The 19,647-nt window shown below is 41.9% G+C and overlaps 1 protein-coding gene across 1 annotated transcript; it reads left to right on the forward strand.

Annotated features, from left to right (window-relative positions):
* The first annotated feature begins 1,513 nt into the window (after positions 1 to 1,513).
* Positions 1,514 to 19,407, forward strand: LOC131136235 (matrix-remodeling-associated protein 5-like). Its single transcript, XM_058082869.1, has 12 exons — positions 1,514 to 1,804; positions 3,784 to 3,982; positions 4,147 to 4,276; positions 5,809 to 6,050; positions 6,537 to 6,688; positions 7,354 to 10,574; positions 11,223 to 11,364; positions 12,662 to 12,797; positions 12,892 to 13,932; positions 14,036 to 14,243; positions 16,069 to 16,290; positions 16,355 to 19,407. Exons 2-12 carry the CDS (start codon positions 3,798 to 3,800, stop codon positions 18,110 to 18,112), a joined length of 7,437 nt encoding a protein of 2,478 aa, XP_057938852.1. The 5' UTR covers positions 1,514 to 1,804; positions 3,784 to 3,797; the 3' UTR covers positions 18,113 to 19,407.
* The last annotated feature ends 240 nt before the right edge of the window (positions 19,408 to 19,647 follow it).

Here is a 19,647-nt window from a genome sequence, read left to right on the forward strand (position 1 = left end):
TACAGGAGACAACAGCTGAGGGACATCAGTCTATTTTTATTCTCCCCAGTCGTGTCTCACAAGGAGGTTGGAGGGTTATTTGGGCGCTCACAATCAGGGGTCACGTGACCTCACTCATACATGTTTAAACTTTAAATTCCACTTGTGGAGGAACGTTCCAGTGGAAAGTAATTCACCGACCCAACATATGAAATCAAAGTCAGTGGTGGTTTTATTCTCTAAGTTCTGCATTTCAGAATAGTGGAGGCTATTTTAAGGAAACTTGGGTTCGTTCCCGCAGGGATTCAAACGCAAACCCTGACATTAAATGATCAAGGCAAAATAGACTCTTAAGTGGGTTGAATGTAAACAGAAAATATCACTGACTAAATATCAATGTCTGTATCATTTCCTTACACGAAACATGCAAATATTGAAAATAATTGAGGTGGCTCATGATGAATTAATTTTGATTTCTTTGATCATGTTTTGTTTTTATTTAGATAATAATTAATTTTTTAAAATAATTATGGATTAATATAATGTGGATAACATTGCTTAATTTTAATATATTTTAATATATGTATTTTAAAAGAAAATTATGAATACGCAAAATGTTTCATTTTGATTCAGGAATTATTTTTTCCTGAATCAAAATGAATTCAGGAATAATTTTGTCCTGAATCAAAATGAATAAAACAGTGCTATAATAAAAAACAATGATATAAAATAAATTAAATTTATTTATTTATTTATTTATTTAATTATTTAAATTAAAGCACACATGCATAATTTTAATTAACAAAACATTTTGGTATTAATAAGAAATAGTTATTAAAGCCATGAAACATTTTCCGTATTAATAATTTTCTTTTAAAATATATATATTTAATGATTAAAATTAAGTAATGTTATCCACATTATATTAATCCATATTTATTTAAAAAATTGAATTAATATGTAAATAAAAACAAAACTTGATCAGAAATCAAAATTAATTCATCATGAGCCACTTCAATTGTTTTCATTATTTGCATGTTTTCCTGTAAGGAAATGATATTTAGTCAGTGATATTTTCTGTTTACATTCAGGAAAAAATAATAACAAACATGTTATCTATTAATTGAAAAAATATTTGAATATATTTTTGTAGAAATAATAGTGAATGTTTTTTAATCATTTTGCTTATTTTTTTTTCTGAAAATATTTTATTTAATACTGCCAATGACTAATTTGTGGTATGAGACGGCTATAATGCATTAGTTTTGTCTATTTGGTTTTCTTTATAAACACCAAATAAATGCTAAAGAAGGCGTCCAACATGGAGGAACACAGCATCACGTGATGTGTTCAGGTTCCCATTACAACACCCAGAGAGGAACCCCCATTGAAGAGATACAGTAAAGTCAAGCCCCTCCTTTGGGGGTGAAAGCCCCTCTGCAAGTTGACTTGAGTCCACGCTCCTTTTTTTTCCCCTCAACACACACACACCCGCGCACACACACACGCGCACACATTAGCGGAGGAGTTTCCAGTTTATCCCGGGACTCACAAACACACCCCCACGCACAGGGAAACCGATGGGATGCTACTAAAGCCGGCTGTGGATTGGATCATTTTAAGACTTTTTGTGTGTTTTTGTTGTTTCTTTACCACCGTGACAACTTTGGGAGGACTTTTTTTTAATTCGTCAAAGACGGAGCAAATGGGTGGCTCAAGTAGGTAACAGGTTTGAAAAAAAAATCCACGCAAGTTTCTGGGACTACAAATACGTATTTGATGGGAAAAATGGATAAGTCACACCATCGGACTGAAGGATTTTAAGGTAAGCTTTTAACTATTTACTAAACTAAACTAAACTATATCAATACAAAATATAATGATAATAATTTTATCCAGCTAGCAAACCACGAGAAACTAGCATAGTGGAATGAATGGTTTATATGAAACTAAACTATATTAATACAAAATATAACGATAATAATTTTATCCAGCTAGCAAACCACGAGAAACTAGCATAGTGGAATGAATTGTTTATATGCGACTAAACTATATTAATACAAAATATAATGATAATAATTATATCCAGTTAGCAAACCACGAGAAACTAGCATAGTGGAATGAATGGTTTATATGAAATTAAACTATATCAATACAAAATATAACGATAATAATTGTATCCAGCTAGCAAACCACGAGAAACTAGCATAGTGGAATGAATGGTTTATATGAGACTAAACTATATCAATACAAAAGATAATGATAATAATTTTATCCAGCTAGCAAACCATGAGAAACTAGCATAGTGGAATTAATGGTTTATATGAAACTAAACTATATTAAAACAAAATATAATGATAATAATTATATCCAGTTAGCAAACCACGAGAAACTAGCATAGTGGAATGAATGGTTTATATGAAACTAAACTATATTAATACAAAATATAATGATAATAATTTTATCCAGCTAGCAAACCATGAGAAACTAGCATAGTGGAATGAATGGTTTATATGAGACTAAACTATATCAATACAAAATATAACGATAATAATTGTATCCAGCTAGCAAACCACGAGAAACTAGCATAGTGGAATGAATGGTTTATATGAGACTAAACTATATTAATACAAAAGATAATGATAATAATTTTATCCAGCTAGCAAACCACAAGAAACTAGCATAGTGGAATGAATTGTTTATATGAGACTAAATTATATCAATACAAAAGATAATGATAATAATTTTATCCAGCTAGCAAACCATGAGAAACTAGCATAGTGGAATTAATGGTTTATATGAAACTAAACTATATTAAAACAAAATATAATGATAATAATTATATCCAGTTAGCAAACCACGAGAAACTAGCATAGTGGAATGAATGGTTTATATGAAACTAAACTATATTAATACAAAATATAATGATAATAATTTTATCCAGCTAGCAAACCATGAGAAACTAGCATAGTGGAATTAATGGTTTATATGAGACTAAACTATATCAATACAAAATATAACGATAATAATTTTATCCAGCTAGCAAACCACGAGAAACTAGCATAATGGAATGAATGCTTTATATGAAACTAAACTATATTAATACAAAATATAATGATAATAATTTTATCCAGCTAGCAAACCACGAGAAACTAGCATAGTGGAATGAATTGTTTATATGAAACTAAACTATATTAATACAAAATATAACGATAATAATTTTATCCAACTAGTAAACCACGAGAAACTAGCATAGTGGAATGAATCGTTTATATGAAACTAAACTATATTAATACAAAATATAACGATAATAATTGTATCCAGCTAGCAAACCACAAGAAACTAGCATAGTGGAATGAATGCTTTATATGAAACCTATATCAATACAAAAGATAATGATAATAATTGACCTGAAAGTCAGAGAGTGGTTACTAGTGGTGTTAATATTTTGACTAGACTATAAACCACTTTTAGAATGTTGCCTGCCTTTCCACATTCTTGCATAAAACACATGACATGAAAGTGTCAATCAAAAATGGAATCTTATTTGATACAGCATTGGATGTCAATTGTTTGTGCAAGAGTGCTTAACGTTATGCATCACATGTGCTCTACTTTCTCACAAGCAAATTAGTCCAGCAGGCCTGAAGTTGCATTTGGTTTAGGGACAGGTGCAATAACAGTAGGCTGTGCCCAAACATGAGGTAGCCATGTGTTGCAAAGCGCCATGCAAATTAAAAGTGTCTCAACCTATATCACGTCAAAACAATCATCCTTTCAATGAGGTCTTTATCGTCCCATCAGCGCTAACCTTAAAGATGAAGATGTATCCCGGTCATGTGTGTGTCCTGGCTGCTGCACTCTTGGCCCTCCTGGCTCCCGGGGCCCAGGCTTGTCCCAGGAGCTGTAACTGCTACCAGGCCAGCGAAGTCCACTGTACTTTCCGTTCTCTGCTCACCGTCCCTCCCGGATTGCCCGTACACACACGTCGCATCAACTTGGGGTAACGGCTGCACACAAAGTTTGTCAGATGGTGTATTTTGTTTACTGCGCTAACACAGAGAGGAGGTGTCAAACCACAACACAGTGGAAGTAAAGAATGTTTGTTAAGTTGATGATGATCTGTGTTCTTTTTGGTGGGGGTGGTGTGTGGGGGTGCACCTGCAGATTCAATAGCATCAGCAGGATCCATGACGGTTCGCTCGCCCGGTTGGAGAGGTTGGAGCTTTTGATGCTGCACAGCAACGTCATCTACAGCCTGCCGGATGCACTGTTCAAAGACCTGAAATCACTGCAGGTAAACTGGGACTCCATGTGAGGCTGAACATAAGGACCCTTCACTTTTGAATATATGGCTGTTATATGACCCTGGGCTGCGTATTGTTGAAGGCAATTGCGATACAGTGTATCAGGAAAATATGTATTTTGTCATAGAGTACATTTAACCCCTTACTGTGTAGGTCAGGGTGCCAAAAGTGCAGCCTGGGGGCCATTTGAGGCTGGCAACTTGTTTTTTTATTGGCACACTGTACATTGTAGAAATGAAATGATACCAAAAACCCAGCAGAAAATGCTAAATGTAAATAGACGGGTGATGGACTGGTTCCTATTTCCATGGCTAAAAATAACCAATTAGCTAAAATTGAAACACTTATATGCTAGGACTACGTTAAAAAGCCATAGCATTTCAGTATGTGGAATCAAACTCTGGAATGGATTGAGTAAGACCCTCAAACAATGCACAACGATGAGCCAATTCAAGAAACAATACAAGCAGTTGATGTTTGCTAAATACAAGGATGAAGAGTCTTGAACCAGTCATGATGTGCTGTACATATCACTATATTGACAGTTACTATGGTAACCATTATGTCATTGGATGCTCATATCACCTCCTACTTCGGTACGTGACAAAAATAAAATAAACAAAAAACTTAAACTATATTAAGAAAGCAGGAAGTGAACAAATGTAACAGTTACTGATTGTAAAAGTACCATATGGAGGGGTAGGATTTAATAAGCTTTGCTTCTTCCTACTCCTTTTGGACATGTGGAACTGTGAACTGATTATGTGATGCATTCAATTGTAATCTGATGCATGTGCAAATGAAATAAAACCATAACCATAACCATGTACAAGATGTATGCTAATCAGAAAATGTGCATAAATGTGAAGCAAAATTTTTTAAAGTTTTATTCAGCCCTATTTATTGTCCTCCATCAACCAGGAAGTAAACTGCTAACTAAAAAAAAAGTGATAAAAATGACACTCTTTATGTTATTATAGTCACATCTGGTAATTATAACTTTGCTAAAACAGCAATTCTTAACAGTTGCCTCAGACAAAGGCACATTGTTTATTCAGATTTGAAAATCTTTTGGGTTATGTGAATGATGTCTAGAGTTGGACGCCTGCAGGGATGAAATGCAGCTATTGCATAAGACAGCAGTCCATTAAACTCACAGTGGGCATGTTAAAAGAAACCTGAAGGCATGAGATTTTACCCAAGTCATTGGCGCCTTTCATTTCCCAGGAAAATGAGGATGTATTAGCCGCAGTGTGACAATAGAATACATTTTTCTGTATGCTGACATCTCCACGTGCTAAAATTGTCAGCAGCTGGAAAATATGTACCCAGCCACCCCCAGGGAGATGATTTATCTTCACAGAAAATCCACAATATGTTTTTCATCATCGTGGACCCTCTTGCTTTATTGTCAGCTTTATTCCCAGGACCTGACAATGGACACCGGAAGAGTACGAGTCCTCAGTTTAAAATGCAAACTTGTTCTCCTGTCATTTAATATAACCATCTGCTCCTTCCGCAGATACTAAAACTGAGCTACAACAAGCTGACAGAGATCCCTTCATCCCAGACCTTTTTTGGCCTGACCTCGCTACTGCGTCTGTACTTGGATCACAACCACATCCAGTACATCCACCCTCGGGCTTTTCTCCAGCTGCCAAACCTCCGTTTGCTCCGTCTGCAAGGGAACGGGCTGCATCAGCTTCATCCCCAAGCTCTGTGCACGGTTTCCCTCCTCAACACTTTCTACTTTTCTACACTCAGGTCGGTCGTAAGCCACAATTAGCTCATATTTGCATGAAAACAGTCGTATTTGTAGCTTTTCTTGCCACTTTGCGGTCCTACATGTTCTTAGATCGTCTGTGATTTACAATATGCTGCATTCAAGATCGCTGGAAAGTTGGGAACATTGAGGTTCCACCTCAAAGCATTCCAGTCAAACGTAAACAAAAAACATTTACAATAGCTTTGTTTGTCAAGAGACAATTTATTTCTGGCAGCTTTGATTTTTCTTTTTTTTTTTTTTTACATGTAACCAAGAGCAGAAAACAGATGCTTTATCTATACGTCAAATTTTAATAGAAAACAGTTTTTTCATAAATGTAGCGCCATTGTGAGGCATTGCCATTGTGTGGTGACATCAGAAGTATTTTTCTAGTCGGGCCTTTACTGCGGCTAACTGCGGTATTTACTGTCTTTCATCTTCTTTGCTGACACACCGTAAATCTTGAAACATGTTCCCCTGTGTAGGCACTTAGATCTGTCCAACAACAGTCTACGCACCCTCCCCAGGACCACCTTTCAGACCGCCCCCATGCTGGAAACAGTAGCGCTGCAGGCCAATCCCTGGAGCTGTGACTGCAGGATGAGTTGGTTCCCCACCTGGCATTTTACTCACCAAGGTTTGCTCTTACTGAAGATTTTGAGTTTGCCTTTAATTTAGTCTTGTTGTCACTTAATAATGGCCACTTTTTATGTGAGTAAAATGAAAATAAAGGTGAGGAGCAAGAGAAATGGAAAGGATTAGCATCAGGAATGAAGATAAAAATGTGAAAGTCACTTTCCGACTGATTGACAAGCCTGTGATATGTTTTATAACTTGTATGTATTCGCATTCAAATACATCAAATGACATTTTTGTACACTTTTGACATCTCTTTCATCTGATTGAAATCAAGTTCCCTCTTTTTCCTCGTATTCTCAATCTCTGGTTTATTTCAGGCATTCACGAGGATGCAATAGAAGACAAGAATTTGAAATGTTTCTCCTTGACATGCTAGACTTAACCTCCCATGACTAATATATTGGCAGCATTGTGTGCAGGCTGTTGAAACAAAGGCTAACGCTTGCTGCGGAATAATTAGGTTTTGCATATTTACGATTTATGAGCAGATTAAGTAACCATATCGAATTAGTAAGTGATATGAAGTGTAATTAATAGTACAGAAGAGCGTGCGTGCAAAATCTGGCATAAGTGACACGCACAGACGGATGAAATGTGCACATTATCATATAATGTATAAGGGATCACTTCCTCTTATCTCTTTTTGTCTGTCTTTTCAACTAGAACTATTGAAATGTGCCGGAGGTCCTCAATGTCCAATATGCGAATCACCAAGTGCACTTCAAGGTCAAAACCTGCTAGAACTGAAAGATCTGACCTGCAAATCCCCTGTGATTTTCCTACGAGGAGAAGAAACGCATCCTGAGATGGAAGTCACTGAAATTCAACCTGGTGAATCCTTCCGAAAGCCTTTAGGCAATGCTTCCCTTGGGCTGTCGGACCAAGAGGGGAACAGTGTCCAACTACGCTGCAGCATCACTCACTCGGCGGACTCCCAGAATGAGTTTCCTGCCCCGGATCTCTCCCTTTCCTCTTCTTCTCCTGTCGCCATGGCATTGTCTCTCACTCTGGAATGCCCCATGGAAAGAGCGAGCCATGAGAGTCTTTGGAGGATCCTGGCTTACTATAGTGAGACTGCAGTGCAACTTGAGAGGGAAATCATGTCGAATAAACCTCCAGATTTGGCATACCGCTATAGGCAAACAACCGAGTCGGAGGGTTACTATAATACTGGAGTCAAAGCCACCGTCCAAACAGGACCGCACTGGTTAATGCAGGAGGCAATCGGAATTCAGCTCAACAGAGCACAGTCTAGTCGGCATGCGGTCAGCCTGATATACTCCACAAGGGTTTCTGCTCGTCCTGACCCCACAACAGATCCAGCGTCATCTGACACCGCTTCTCACCCATGGGTACTCATTTCAACTAACCGTACCGCCACAGCGCTAGCAGCTATAGCAGGTTCCAGGCTGGAGCTCCCCTGCCCTCTTCTAAGTTCTGGTAATCCCCAAGTACATTGGCTTCTCCCTGACGGATCAAAACTTACTTCGCCTTCCGGTAGTCATGATGGTAGGATTCAGGCCTCTGACACCGGGCTCCTGCTGCGGAAGGTGGAAGTCTCAAATACAGGGCTTTACTACTGTTTAGCCCAGGCTGGAACTGATTCAGATCTTCTCCCTATACGCCTGATAGTCGAGGAGTCCTCTGCACCACCGACAGGTGAGCAAGTTGGACCTCCTGTCACAGGAGAAGCTGGACAGCCCGTAAGTCTATCTTGCAGGGTATCTGGTTCACCGGAACCACACACAAGTTGGGTGTTACCAAATGGAAATATAGTTCGGAAGGGACTAGCAGTATCAGGTGGACTTATGATGCAATCAAATGGGAGTCTATTTCTTTACAACCCCTCTCGGAGAGATGCCGGTCAATACCGTTGTGTTGCTGTCAACCAGTACGGTAGCGCCTCCTTGTCCACGAACCTAGAAATAAACCCACGGAAGTCTCTGTCTCTTGGAGATGTCCCAGTGGGGCCACAGTCAGCCTCTGGACGATCAACAAAGATACGAGCACCGCTATTACATCCAATAGAGGAAGGATCAGGGGATGAAGTTGAGGAGGAAAAAGAGAACACTATTGTCGGTAATAGGAATCACCCAAGACCCAATTCAAACAGACGATTCCAAGTCGGTAAATCCCCAAGACGAGGGTCTTTCAGAGAAGGTTTCTTGAGGAGAGGAGGGAGGCCGATGTCACCGGAGCAGAGAAGAAACCGCTATGAGAACAGGCCTAGAATCACCACAAACAAACAAAAAATAGACCCTCAAAAATGGGCCGACTTACTGGCAAAGATACGTCAGAAGACTACGCTCGCTAACAACAGTGACGATATCACAACAGAGAGACCCATCGCAAAACCATCACGAGGAGAAGAAAACACAGAAAGAAACGAACATGTTGATGACACAAACATCGAGGGAGCAGACGGATCAGAAATTGAAGGGTCGTCAGTCGATGACGCTATTGTGCGAGAGGAAAGTCTACATCCTACTTATCCCACTCAGACAATAAACGACGTAACACGAGTGGAAACTAGGACAAAAACAGACACTGAGAGACAAACAGACCGCGGGTCCTTGAAAACACAAACACACGAGAACGAGGCTGTAACACAGCTCCCCGAAACAACACGGACAAATCCAGTCACCTTAACACCAACCTTTGGAACTAATGAAATTGACCCAGATCCAGCTGGAGGAGAGGAACAGGAAGTTAACCCCACCTCCTCGACAGTCAGACCTTCAAAACCACAGAGGGGATTCATGCCTAATTTAGTTCCAAAAACACGGCCTCAAAGCCCGTGGAACTCTCGCAGGAGGATCGGACAGCGGAGGCGAGTCATCGGCAGGCCAAGGGGGCGACCTATGACACCACCGCGACCTCTGCCTGATTCTCCAAAACATGGGACAACTGTCACTCTAGTGTCGAAATTCACCACGTCTCTACCGACTACGGAGAAAGAGACTGCTAATACTCAAACTACTTTTTCTTCTCCAAAAGTTACCATTGTGAATCCGACGATTCCTACCACTCTTGATATCACCACTTCAACATTCAACTTGCCCTCACAGACTCCTTCCACCCGGACTCCATTGACCCACATTCACACGGAGACACACACAGACATGACTGCAGTCTTTAAATCCCAATCACCAGTGACTGATGACTCTTATGATGCACACACAAAAACACAAAAAACCTCAAGCGTCAATGATGATGGATCATCGGGCACAGGAGGTGAAGGCCTGGAAACTAAACTTGATGTTGGACGGAACGTGTCTCCTATCCTCACCACACTACCCTCCACTGTTTCCTTGGCAACTCCTTCAGTCAGTCCCACAAATAACTACGTTACCAGCGGTATTGGTGTTGCAGCTCTAGATGACACACTTTCAACACCGAGTACATTGGAACGTTTTAGTCCATCGACAATGTCTCCCGTAACTACATCTGTTTACAGCACTGCCAAACATGCCACGTCTTCAACGCTTACATCTACGGCTCCCACAACTGTTATATATTCTTCCACTACCCTCCCCACGAGTACAACTTTCAGTGGTACAGATGCAGCAGATCCATTCCAAGCTAGTTCCCAAATGAATTTAGTTACTTCTACGTTTGGTGCCACCTCGGCCAAAATGAAATTAACTCCAACCAGTAGTAACTACAACTCTGCTTCCACCACAACAATAACTTCAAGCACTTCCACGTCATCCAGAGAGAGGCCAAGCACCGGCCAGGTCAACCCCAAAGGGAGGCCTGCGTCTGGCGCTTGGAACCAGAGTCGACCCCCAACTGACTGGAGAAACCCCGGAGCTAATTTCATTCCAGATTCACACAGCAGCAGGCCACAGTGGTCTCCATCCCCTCTTCCTGCCTCCCCACGGGTGAGTCTTAATGGATTTTTTTTTTTTTTTTTTTTAAACGATTTAAGCCAAATGTGTCGTAAAGCCCACACATACGACAGTAACAAAGATAATAAAAACACTTTAATTTGAACAAACTCAATTATTTACAAATCTCTGCGGTCTTTTCAGTCATTTAGAAAGTTTTGACATTTCTTTTAGGGCATACTTAAAATGTAGATTTGACATTGGGCCAGAAAACAGTTATAGGCAAACACACTCAACCCAAATGTGCAAGCCAAGGGGGCAAAAAAGCTTAGCAGAAAATGCATGATAAATCTGAAAATAGTCTAATCTGTGATCACATGACCTGCTGCTATTAAACCTAAGGGATGTTTATGGCAGTTCTTCAATTTCTGGGATTTTTCAGCACGCTGTCAATAAGCAGAGATGAAAAACACATGCATCCATTACAACAACATTATGCATCATCAGAGTCTAATCCCACGGGATTTATTGCAATAAGACTTTAATTCATTTACAAAGCTGTGCAATCCAAAGTGATGAACCCATCGCAGATGAACTTTCTGGAATCGAATGATTTTTAAACATTAGTGTTGCAATCGCACCCTTTTGTATCATGCTAGTGCATTTTAATATTTTATGCGATTGCAAAAATATTTTTCCCAGGTACCGGTTTTACGATCCAGGCCAAAGATTGCTGACCCACACATCAGAACTGTGTCATTCCCAGCAGAAGGCATCGCAAGACTGACATGTGAAGCTCAAGGAGAACCAAAACCCTCCATCACATGGACCAAGGTTGCCACAGGTGGGAAATAGGAGAAATATACATAAGTATATGCACATAGAGTACAACACACATTGCATTTGCATGGAAATGAGTCTTATCTTACATTTAGATGATTTAGCCCTCAAACATGAGGGCTGCACGTCGGTCGAGTGGTTAGCGCGCAGACCTCACAGCTAGGAGACCCGAGTTCAATTCCACCCTTGGCCATCTCTGTGTGGAGTTTGCATGTTCTCCCCATGTTTTTCCCCAGGTTTCCTCCCACATTCCAAAAACATGCTAGGTTAATTAGCGACTCCAAATTGTCCATAGGTATGAATGTGAGTGTGAATGGTTGTTGGGGATAGGCTGGGATAGGCTCCAGCAACCCCCTGCGGCCCTTGTGAGGATAAGCGGTAGAAAACGAATGAATCTAATCCAATTATACTACTGTCACAGTACATAGTAATTACGTAACCTAATTACGGGCGGCACAGCGGTCTAGTGGTTAGCGCGCAGACCTCACAGCTAGGAGACCAGGGTTCAATTCCACCCTCGGCCATCTCTGTGTGGAGTTTGCATGTTCTCCCCGTGCATGCGTGGGTTTTCTCCGGGTACTCCGGTTTCCTCCCACATTCCAAAAAAAACATGCTAGGTTAATTAGCGACTCCAAATTGTCCATAGGTATGAATGTGAGTGTGAATGGTTGTTTGTCTATATGTGCCCTGTGATTGGCTGGCCACCAGTCCAGGGTGTACGCCGCCTCTTGCCCCAAGACAGCTGGGATAGGCTCCAGCATCCCCGCAACCCTTGTGAGGATATGCAGTAGAAAATGAATGAATGAATGTCAAACATGATTGATTTGTGTACTGAATTAAAAACTCAACTCTACTGTATGGACCTACTTAGAACATGCAGACCAACCATAGGTTTTCCATCTCTGGAAACCAATTTAAATTCCATCTGTATGTATACAGTTAAACATGGAATAAATAAATAATGGCTCGCAGTCACACATATTCAAGGAATACATAGCACATACGCTATATGTACTGTACATGGAGGATATACGTACCATACCGGAATCTTTCGCAGTTAATTCCATCTCAGTCATTTCCTTTGTCAGCTGTAAAACAACATACAACAACATAAACACGTTGTTAAGAACTAATGGGTAATAATGACCCAAGACTTTTGCAGGGCGCTGCATATCTGGAAAATGTTCATTACCACATAATTAACTCGTAGCTTATGGTCCTGAATCTGTGTACGCTTATTTGTTTATGCATTTGTTGCCTTTACTGATTTACTTACTGTTTTTTTGGTTTGTGTGTCTCAGGAGCGGTCATGTCAGTCCATTCCAGGTCTCAGCGCTTTGAGGTGCTACCAAACGGCAGTCTTGTCATCCGAAACGTTCAGCTGCAAGACAGGGGCACGTACATCTGCAGCGCTTACAGCTTCCTTGGTCGCGACCGGTGAGAATACTTTATCAGTTCCGAATGCAAATTCTACACATTTTATGATGACAATAAGACATTTGCACTACTTTTTTTTTTTTTACACGACAAGGCTGCTAACCACCTTGGAAGTATGGACACGTCCCCCTCGAATGCAGCTGCCCAGCTATAAAGAATCCACCATCCATCAAGGTGGAGAAGTCCACCTGGAATGCCGAGCTAGCGGTGTCCCAGCTCCTCTCCTCTCTTGGGTTCTTCCGGATCGCTCTGTCCTCACCTCCACTGCCAACTCGAGCAATCGAATCAGCATGGACCCGAACGGAACCCTTCATGTTTCATTAATCTCACCAAGTGACCGCGGCATATATCGTTGCGTGGCCTCCAACTCAGCTGGCGCCGCCAGCGCTTCCGTTCGCTTGCACGTCTCTCAACCCAGAGAGGAACACCTCCTCTTGGCTCCAGGGAGACCTCTTTATGTACACTGCTCCGCGAGAGGGGCCCCGCCACCGACTTTAAGATGGCGTATCCCAAGTGGGGCTCAAGTTCGGCCAACACAGTTTCTCCACGGGAACCTTTTTGTCTTGCCAAACGGGACCCTGCATATTCGAAAAGTGGGGCCTAAGGATGCTGGGATTTATAAATGCACATCCACGAATGCAGTTGGAACCGAAATGAGGACCGTAAGAGTAGAAATTAAAGAGGAAACCACCGGGACAAGCGATGCATCCTCTATACTGAAAAACACTTCTTCGTCTCTTCACGGCTACCATTCAAAGCCTCACCTGATCCCTCAGTCACCTTCTCACGGATCCAAGAAAGGGCCAGGAACGGTCTCAAAATCCTCACCTGACCCTCACCAGACTGCAGACTCAAAAATCAATAGAACAGTCGTCACCTCCCCCTCAGCGACCCATAACACCACAGTGTCCTTTGGGGTTGGAAAAAACACGTCTGAAAAAGTCAACGCTTCAGTCGTGTTGCATTCCATGCCCGTCTCTCCATTCAGTAAAGCCCGGATTGTGTCCAGCTCACCGTCCACCACGACCGTGTCCTACGGGGAGAAACTGCAGCTTCACTGCTCTGTAACGGGGAACCCGTCCCCTATTATTATTTGGAGGACACCCAGCAGGAAATTGATCGACATGCATTTTAGGTATTCCGTCTATGAAATGATTTAATGTTTCAGTAATGTAATTATTATCTGTTCTCACAGTCTCACATCTTTTTGTCTGTTTTTGTATATGTCTCGACTGAAGTTTCGACAGACGTCTGAAGGTGCACCCGAATGGCACGCTGTCGGTCCAGTCAGCGACAGAACGGGACGTCGGAGACTATCTTTGCATTGCACGAAACAAGGTTGCAGATGACTATCGTCTCTTGCGTGTTTCTGTGGTCGTCAAGCCGGCGAAAATTGAGCACAAGCTGCCTTTCAATCAGATGGTCTCGTTCGGGAAGGCGCTGAAGGTAACCTTTTTGATTTTAGAGATTTCTTCTCAGAAATCTAAACTCAAATGACTATTCTGAAACTTTGAGGGATTATTCATCAATGTCAAAGCACGGAATCTACCTGTGGATTTTAAAGGACTATCTGACGTGAGATTTCCGAGGTGGTTTGAGGTCGATGATTTAATCAGTATGTGTCTTAAACCAATCTTCTAACTTTTCAGGGATTAGGGAACAAGAACTCTATTCAATTTCAGTTACTATATCAGATGTAAGATGCTTCAGATATCATGGCCGAATGTCAGCGCTGGGGCGGGGCGGGGCGGGTGGGGGAGTTGGGCGAGATGGGATTTAGAAAGGCTATTTTGGTGTCTGCTCTGTTAAATTTCAATTCCCTCAAAAAGGTAATAATGTCTAGGTCTTTTTTTCACCAAGAAAGAGTTTCCAACTGGGCGCAGTTTGCTGAACTGATTCATGGATGATTAATACAGTAAACCTCGGATATATCGGATTCAATTGTTCCCACTGGTTTTGTCCGATATAAGCGAAATCCGTTATATGCGTATACTGGAAAATGTCCGTTTTACGCATATATCGGATTTATATCCGGTATACGCGTAAATGGGATTTTATCCGTTATAAAAAGGCACTTCCTTGACTATGTTTCCAATGTACCTGGACGCGCAGGCAACGCTGCAAATGATGTCGTATAGCGGCCTGTCACGATTCGGCGAATCGGAGCGCCACGATGCGGCCATCCGATATATGCGAGGGAAATTTAATGGAAATGCATCGGAACGGGACTGGAGATTTTGTCCGAAATAGTCCGAAATCCGTTATAAAAAATCCGATATATGCAATGAATTTTTATTGGAAATGCATTACAGAAAAATTGGTTCTTTTTTATCTGTCCGTTGTGAGCGAATTTCCGATATATCCGAGTCTGATATATATTTACTGTATATAATATTTAAATTAATATAAATTAATATTTAAAAGGCGGCACGGCGGTCTAGTGGTTAGCACGCAGACCTCACAGCTAGGAGACCAGGGTTCAATTCCACCCTCGGCCATCTCTGTGTGGAGTTCGCATGTTCTCCCCGTGCATGCGTGGGTTTTCTCCGGGTACTCCGGTTTCCTCCCACATTCCAAAAACATGCTAGGTTAATTAGCAACTCCAAATTGTCCATAGGTATGAATGTGAGTGTGAATGGTTGTTTGTCTATATGTGCCCTGTGATTGGCTGGCCACCAGTCCAGGGTGTACCCCGCCTCTCGCCCCGAAGACAGCTGGGATAGGCTCCAGCATACCCAAGCGACCTTAGTGAGGATAAGCGGTATAGACAACGGATATTTTTCTATATATGATACTGTAGGGGCTGCACTGTGGTCGAGTGGTTAGCGCGCAGACTTCACAGCTAGGGGACCCGAGTTCAATTCCACCCTCGGACATTTCTGTGTGGAGTTTGCATGTTCTCCCCGTGTTTTTCCCCGGGTACTCCGGTTTCCTCCCACATTCCAAAAAACATGCTAGGTTAATTAGCGACTCCAAATTATCCATAGGTATGAATGTGAGTGTGAATGGTTGTTTGTCTATATGTGCCCTGTGATTGGCTGGCAACCAGTCCAGGGTGTACCCCGCCTCTCGACCCGAAGACAGCTGGGATAGGCTCCAGCGGTAGAAAATGAATGAATGAATGAATAATATTTAAAAGCTGTAAATGTTTACATGTACTGTATGTATACTAAATTGTATACAATGTGTTTTCCAGTGTTGAAAATATGTTTTTTTATAAATTCATTACCCTTTCAAAAAAAATGTCTAACAACGATTGTGGTTGTTGTAGGTGGACTGTTTGGCCTCCGGTCGACCTAACCCTGCTGTGAGCTGGAGTCTACCAGATGGAACAACGGTGAACAGTGTGTTGCAGGGGGCGGATAGACCAGGACGGACGCGGAGGTTAATCGTCTTTGATAACGGAACGCTTCTGCTTCCGGCAGTGGGCATGGGAGAGGAAGGGGAGTATATCTGTTATGCCGAGAATCAAGGAGGTCAAGATATCATGAAGGTAAACACAAGTCGGAATACACAGAAACTCTTCAAAAATTATTAAAAATTTGTTTTCTTTGAAGGTAAACGTCAAAGTCATGACAAGATCTCCTCCAGCTTTCAGTGGTGACAGAAGCTACCAAGTCATTAAAGTACGCCAGGGTGCAACCGCCACCATTCGCTGCCAGGCTATGGGTGATCCCCCACCAACTGTGACCTGGTTCTCTCCAGGACACCGCGCCATTCCATCTCGTTCTGGTTTTTACTCCGATCGGATAACGGTGGCATCAGGAGGAACTCTTGAGATCCGTTTGGTCCAGAACACCGATACAGGAAACTACACATGCCAAGCAAGCAACTCAGCAGGGAAGAAAATAATGGTGGTGGGTCTTGAGGTGGAGGTCCCTCGTCATGGAAACAACGGCTTTAGTGTAGCAACCGGTGCTCTTAATCCAGCCCAAAGGAGTCATTCTGAAAATGGATTCAAAAGTCCTACAAGTGGAATCAAAACCCAGCTCAGCCGCGTTATCAGCATCGGTGTGAACGGCGGCGGAAACGTAGGCGTAAAAGCGGATAATATCGGAATTATGACTAGAAATGGACCAGTAACTTTAATCGGTGAAACAACAACAAGAACCAGCAACGAAGTCGCAGATGCAATGAAGTCGAACAACGACGCAAACCCCGGCAGCGTTTCAAGAAACGGAGCGCTCGTAGGCGCTACTGCTAACCGTAGCGGTAGTAGAACCCTCAGCACAAGCCGGACAAATAGCGACTCGGGAATTAACGATAAAAACAGGAACAGCGGAATTAGCTCAAATAAACCCGCGGCGAAGCAGCTAATAACGAAAGGCCAAACTGTTCTTTTTCCGTGTCCATATCACGGTTCCCCGCCATTAACTTGGTATCTTCCCGGTAATGGCGTCCTCCCGGCACCGTACTACGGAAGCCGGCTCACGGTGCACAGAAACGGTTCCTTGGAACTGCGGGGAGCTCGTGTAAGCGACAGTGGGACCTTTACTTGCGTAGTTAGATCGGACAAAGGAGAAACCAGACTTCAGTACGAGTTGGCGGTCACAGAACCACAGGAAGTATCCAGATCGGTTTCATCCGCGGTTCCTCGCTCAAGAACCTCGCCATCGAAACCAGCAATTACTGCTTCAAAGCCTACAGAACGTGGGGAATCTTCGCTTGAATCCCCTGATCCAGTCGGTCCTCCTGCACCTTTGGCTGTTTCAGGACCAGCTCTGAGCACCAAGACCGCTTCCTTGATGAGCATCATTAATGGAGAAACTCTTCGTTTAGTCTGCTCTGTTTCTCAAACCTCAAAAAACACCCACGATTCCATTTCTTGGACTTTCCCCAACGGCAAAGTCGTGTCCAAGGGCGAGAGCGGCGACTCCGGACGGTACGTTGTCCAAGAGGACGGTACGCTGGTTCTGCAGCAGACGTCCGTGTTTGACCGAGGCACCTACACCTGCACATCCACCAGCCGTGATTCCTCCTCCATTTCGGTTGTCACCGTCCCCGTCATAGTCATCGCCTATCCGCCGCGCATCACGACGGGTCCCTCGCCGGTTACCTACACGCGTCCCGGCGTCGCCGTGGAGCTGCCCTGCCTCACCATAGCAACACCCCGTGCCGTGGTTACCTGGGAAACACCAGACACGACACAGCTGAGGGTGATGGGGCAAGCTCGTATCTATGGTAACCGTTATCTCAGTCCCGGGGGTTCTTTGGTGATACAGAATCCCTCGAGTCGGGACACGGGATTTTACAGGTGCACGGCCAAAAATGTGATCGGAGTGGACACCAAGACGACGTACCTGCATGTTATATGACGCGGCAAAGAACGCTGACACAGCACAACTGAAGTATTAACTCAATGCCCAAAGCAACTGCAAAGCTCTGTTAAGATACTGTTGATGTTTAGAAAATACTACAAAATATATATAGTGTGTGTTTTTATAGTGTTTTTGTTGTTGTATCAGGTTATTCAAGGTTCTTTCTTTATGCATTTACATCTACTACGTATTTACCAAATGTGCCTGGTCTTTATGATGGGGCTGACACACATTTCAAAATGGTGCTGAAGTTGCAGGTATTTATAGTAATAGTAATGGTTTAATTTCATTTGAACATGCATCAGATTACAATTGAATGCATCACATAATCAGTTCACAGTTCCACATGTCCGAAAGGAGTAGGAAGAAGCAAAGCTTATTAAAAAAAAAAAAAACACCTCCATATCTGGTACTTTTACAATCAGTAACTGTTACATTTGTTCACTTCCTGCTTTCCATAATACAGTTTAAGGTTTTTTTGTTTGTTTTTTTTTTACTGTCACATTTGTTCACTTCCTGCTTTCCATAATACAGTTTAGCGCAGGGGTGGGCAAACTTTTTGACTCGCTTTTGGCCGCATTGACTTAACAAAATTGACCGGGGGGGGCATACTATATATTCTACACGTAACAGTCTACCTGGAATTATTGTATCTGTAGTTTCAATGAAATACTTTGGGCCGTATTCAAACACTTGGCGGGCCGCATGTGGCCCCCGGGCCGTAGTTTGCCCACCTCTGGTTTAGCGTGTTTAAAAAAAAATTTTTTTTTTAAATTTTCGTCACGTACCAAAGTACTTTGGTGATATGATTTATGATTTTAAAACACTGTCTCTTTCTTGGTTAATTCATAGGAATCAAAATCTGCCTGGAATCAATTCTGAATCCTGCCAATAGGAGGATAAGATCATTTTTTTGCACAGTTTTCTAACTCACAAACTGCCAAATTTGATTTCAAACATAATGGTTGCACATTCGGAATTTATTTTTCAACATTACAAACATAGATTATTATAATTAGGATTTTTGTGAACATAATTTTTGCCTGCACCTTCGCATATTTAACAATGCTGTGTGAGATACAAATTTGATTTATTTGCAAGACCAAGTGCATCTTTGTAATTATTAAAAATTAAATTTGACAATTATTTTATTCCAGGTAACGTGCAAAAAAAGATAGCAGCTGGTAGCAAACTATTTTAATTTCTTTCATGTTAAATTATTGCTCTTGTAAAGACTGTAAAGACTGTTTTTCCTTGTGAGAAAGTGGCTACGTTGGAGTCTTACTATATTTTTTAACACATGCAAATTTAATAATAAACTGGAAAATGGTTTTAACCATTTTGTTGAGTTTATTATAAAGAAACGACTTGTTCATTTTACGTAAATTCAACTGTTAAACAAGTAAAGCGGTTTTGTCCTGCAGGCGGGACATTTAATGATGACGACGATGACATCATATTCCTTTCACTGGAAACTGCAATAAAACTCATGATGGGCCTGCAGCGCCAGCAGAAAAACTACACACTCCTCC

This window comes from Doryrhamphus excisus, chromosome 9, assembly GCF_030265055.1.
Source record: "Doryrhamphus excisus isolate RoL2022-K1 chromosome 9, RoL_Dexc_1.0, whole genome shotgun sequence".
Taxonomy (NCBI): Eukaryota; Metazoa; Chordata; class Actinopteri; order Syngnathiformes; family Syngnathidae; genus Doryrhamphus; species Doryrhamphus excisus.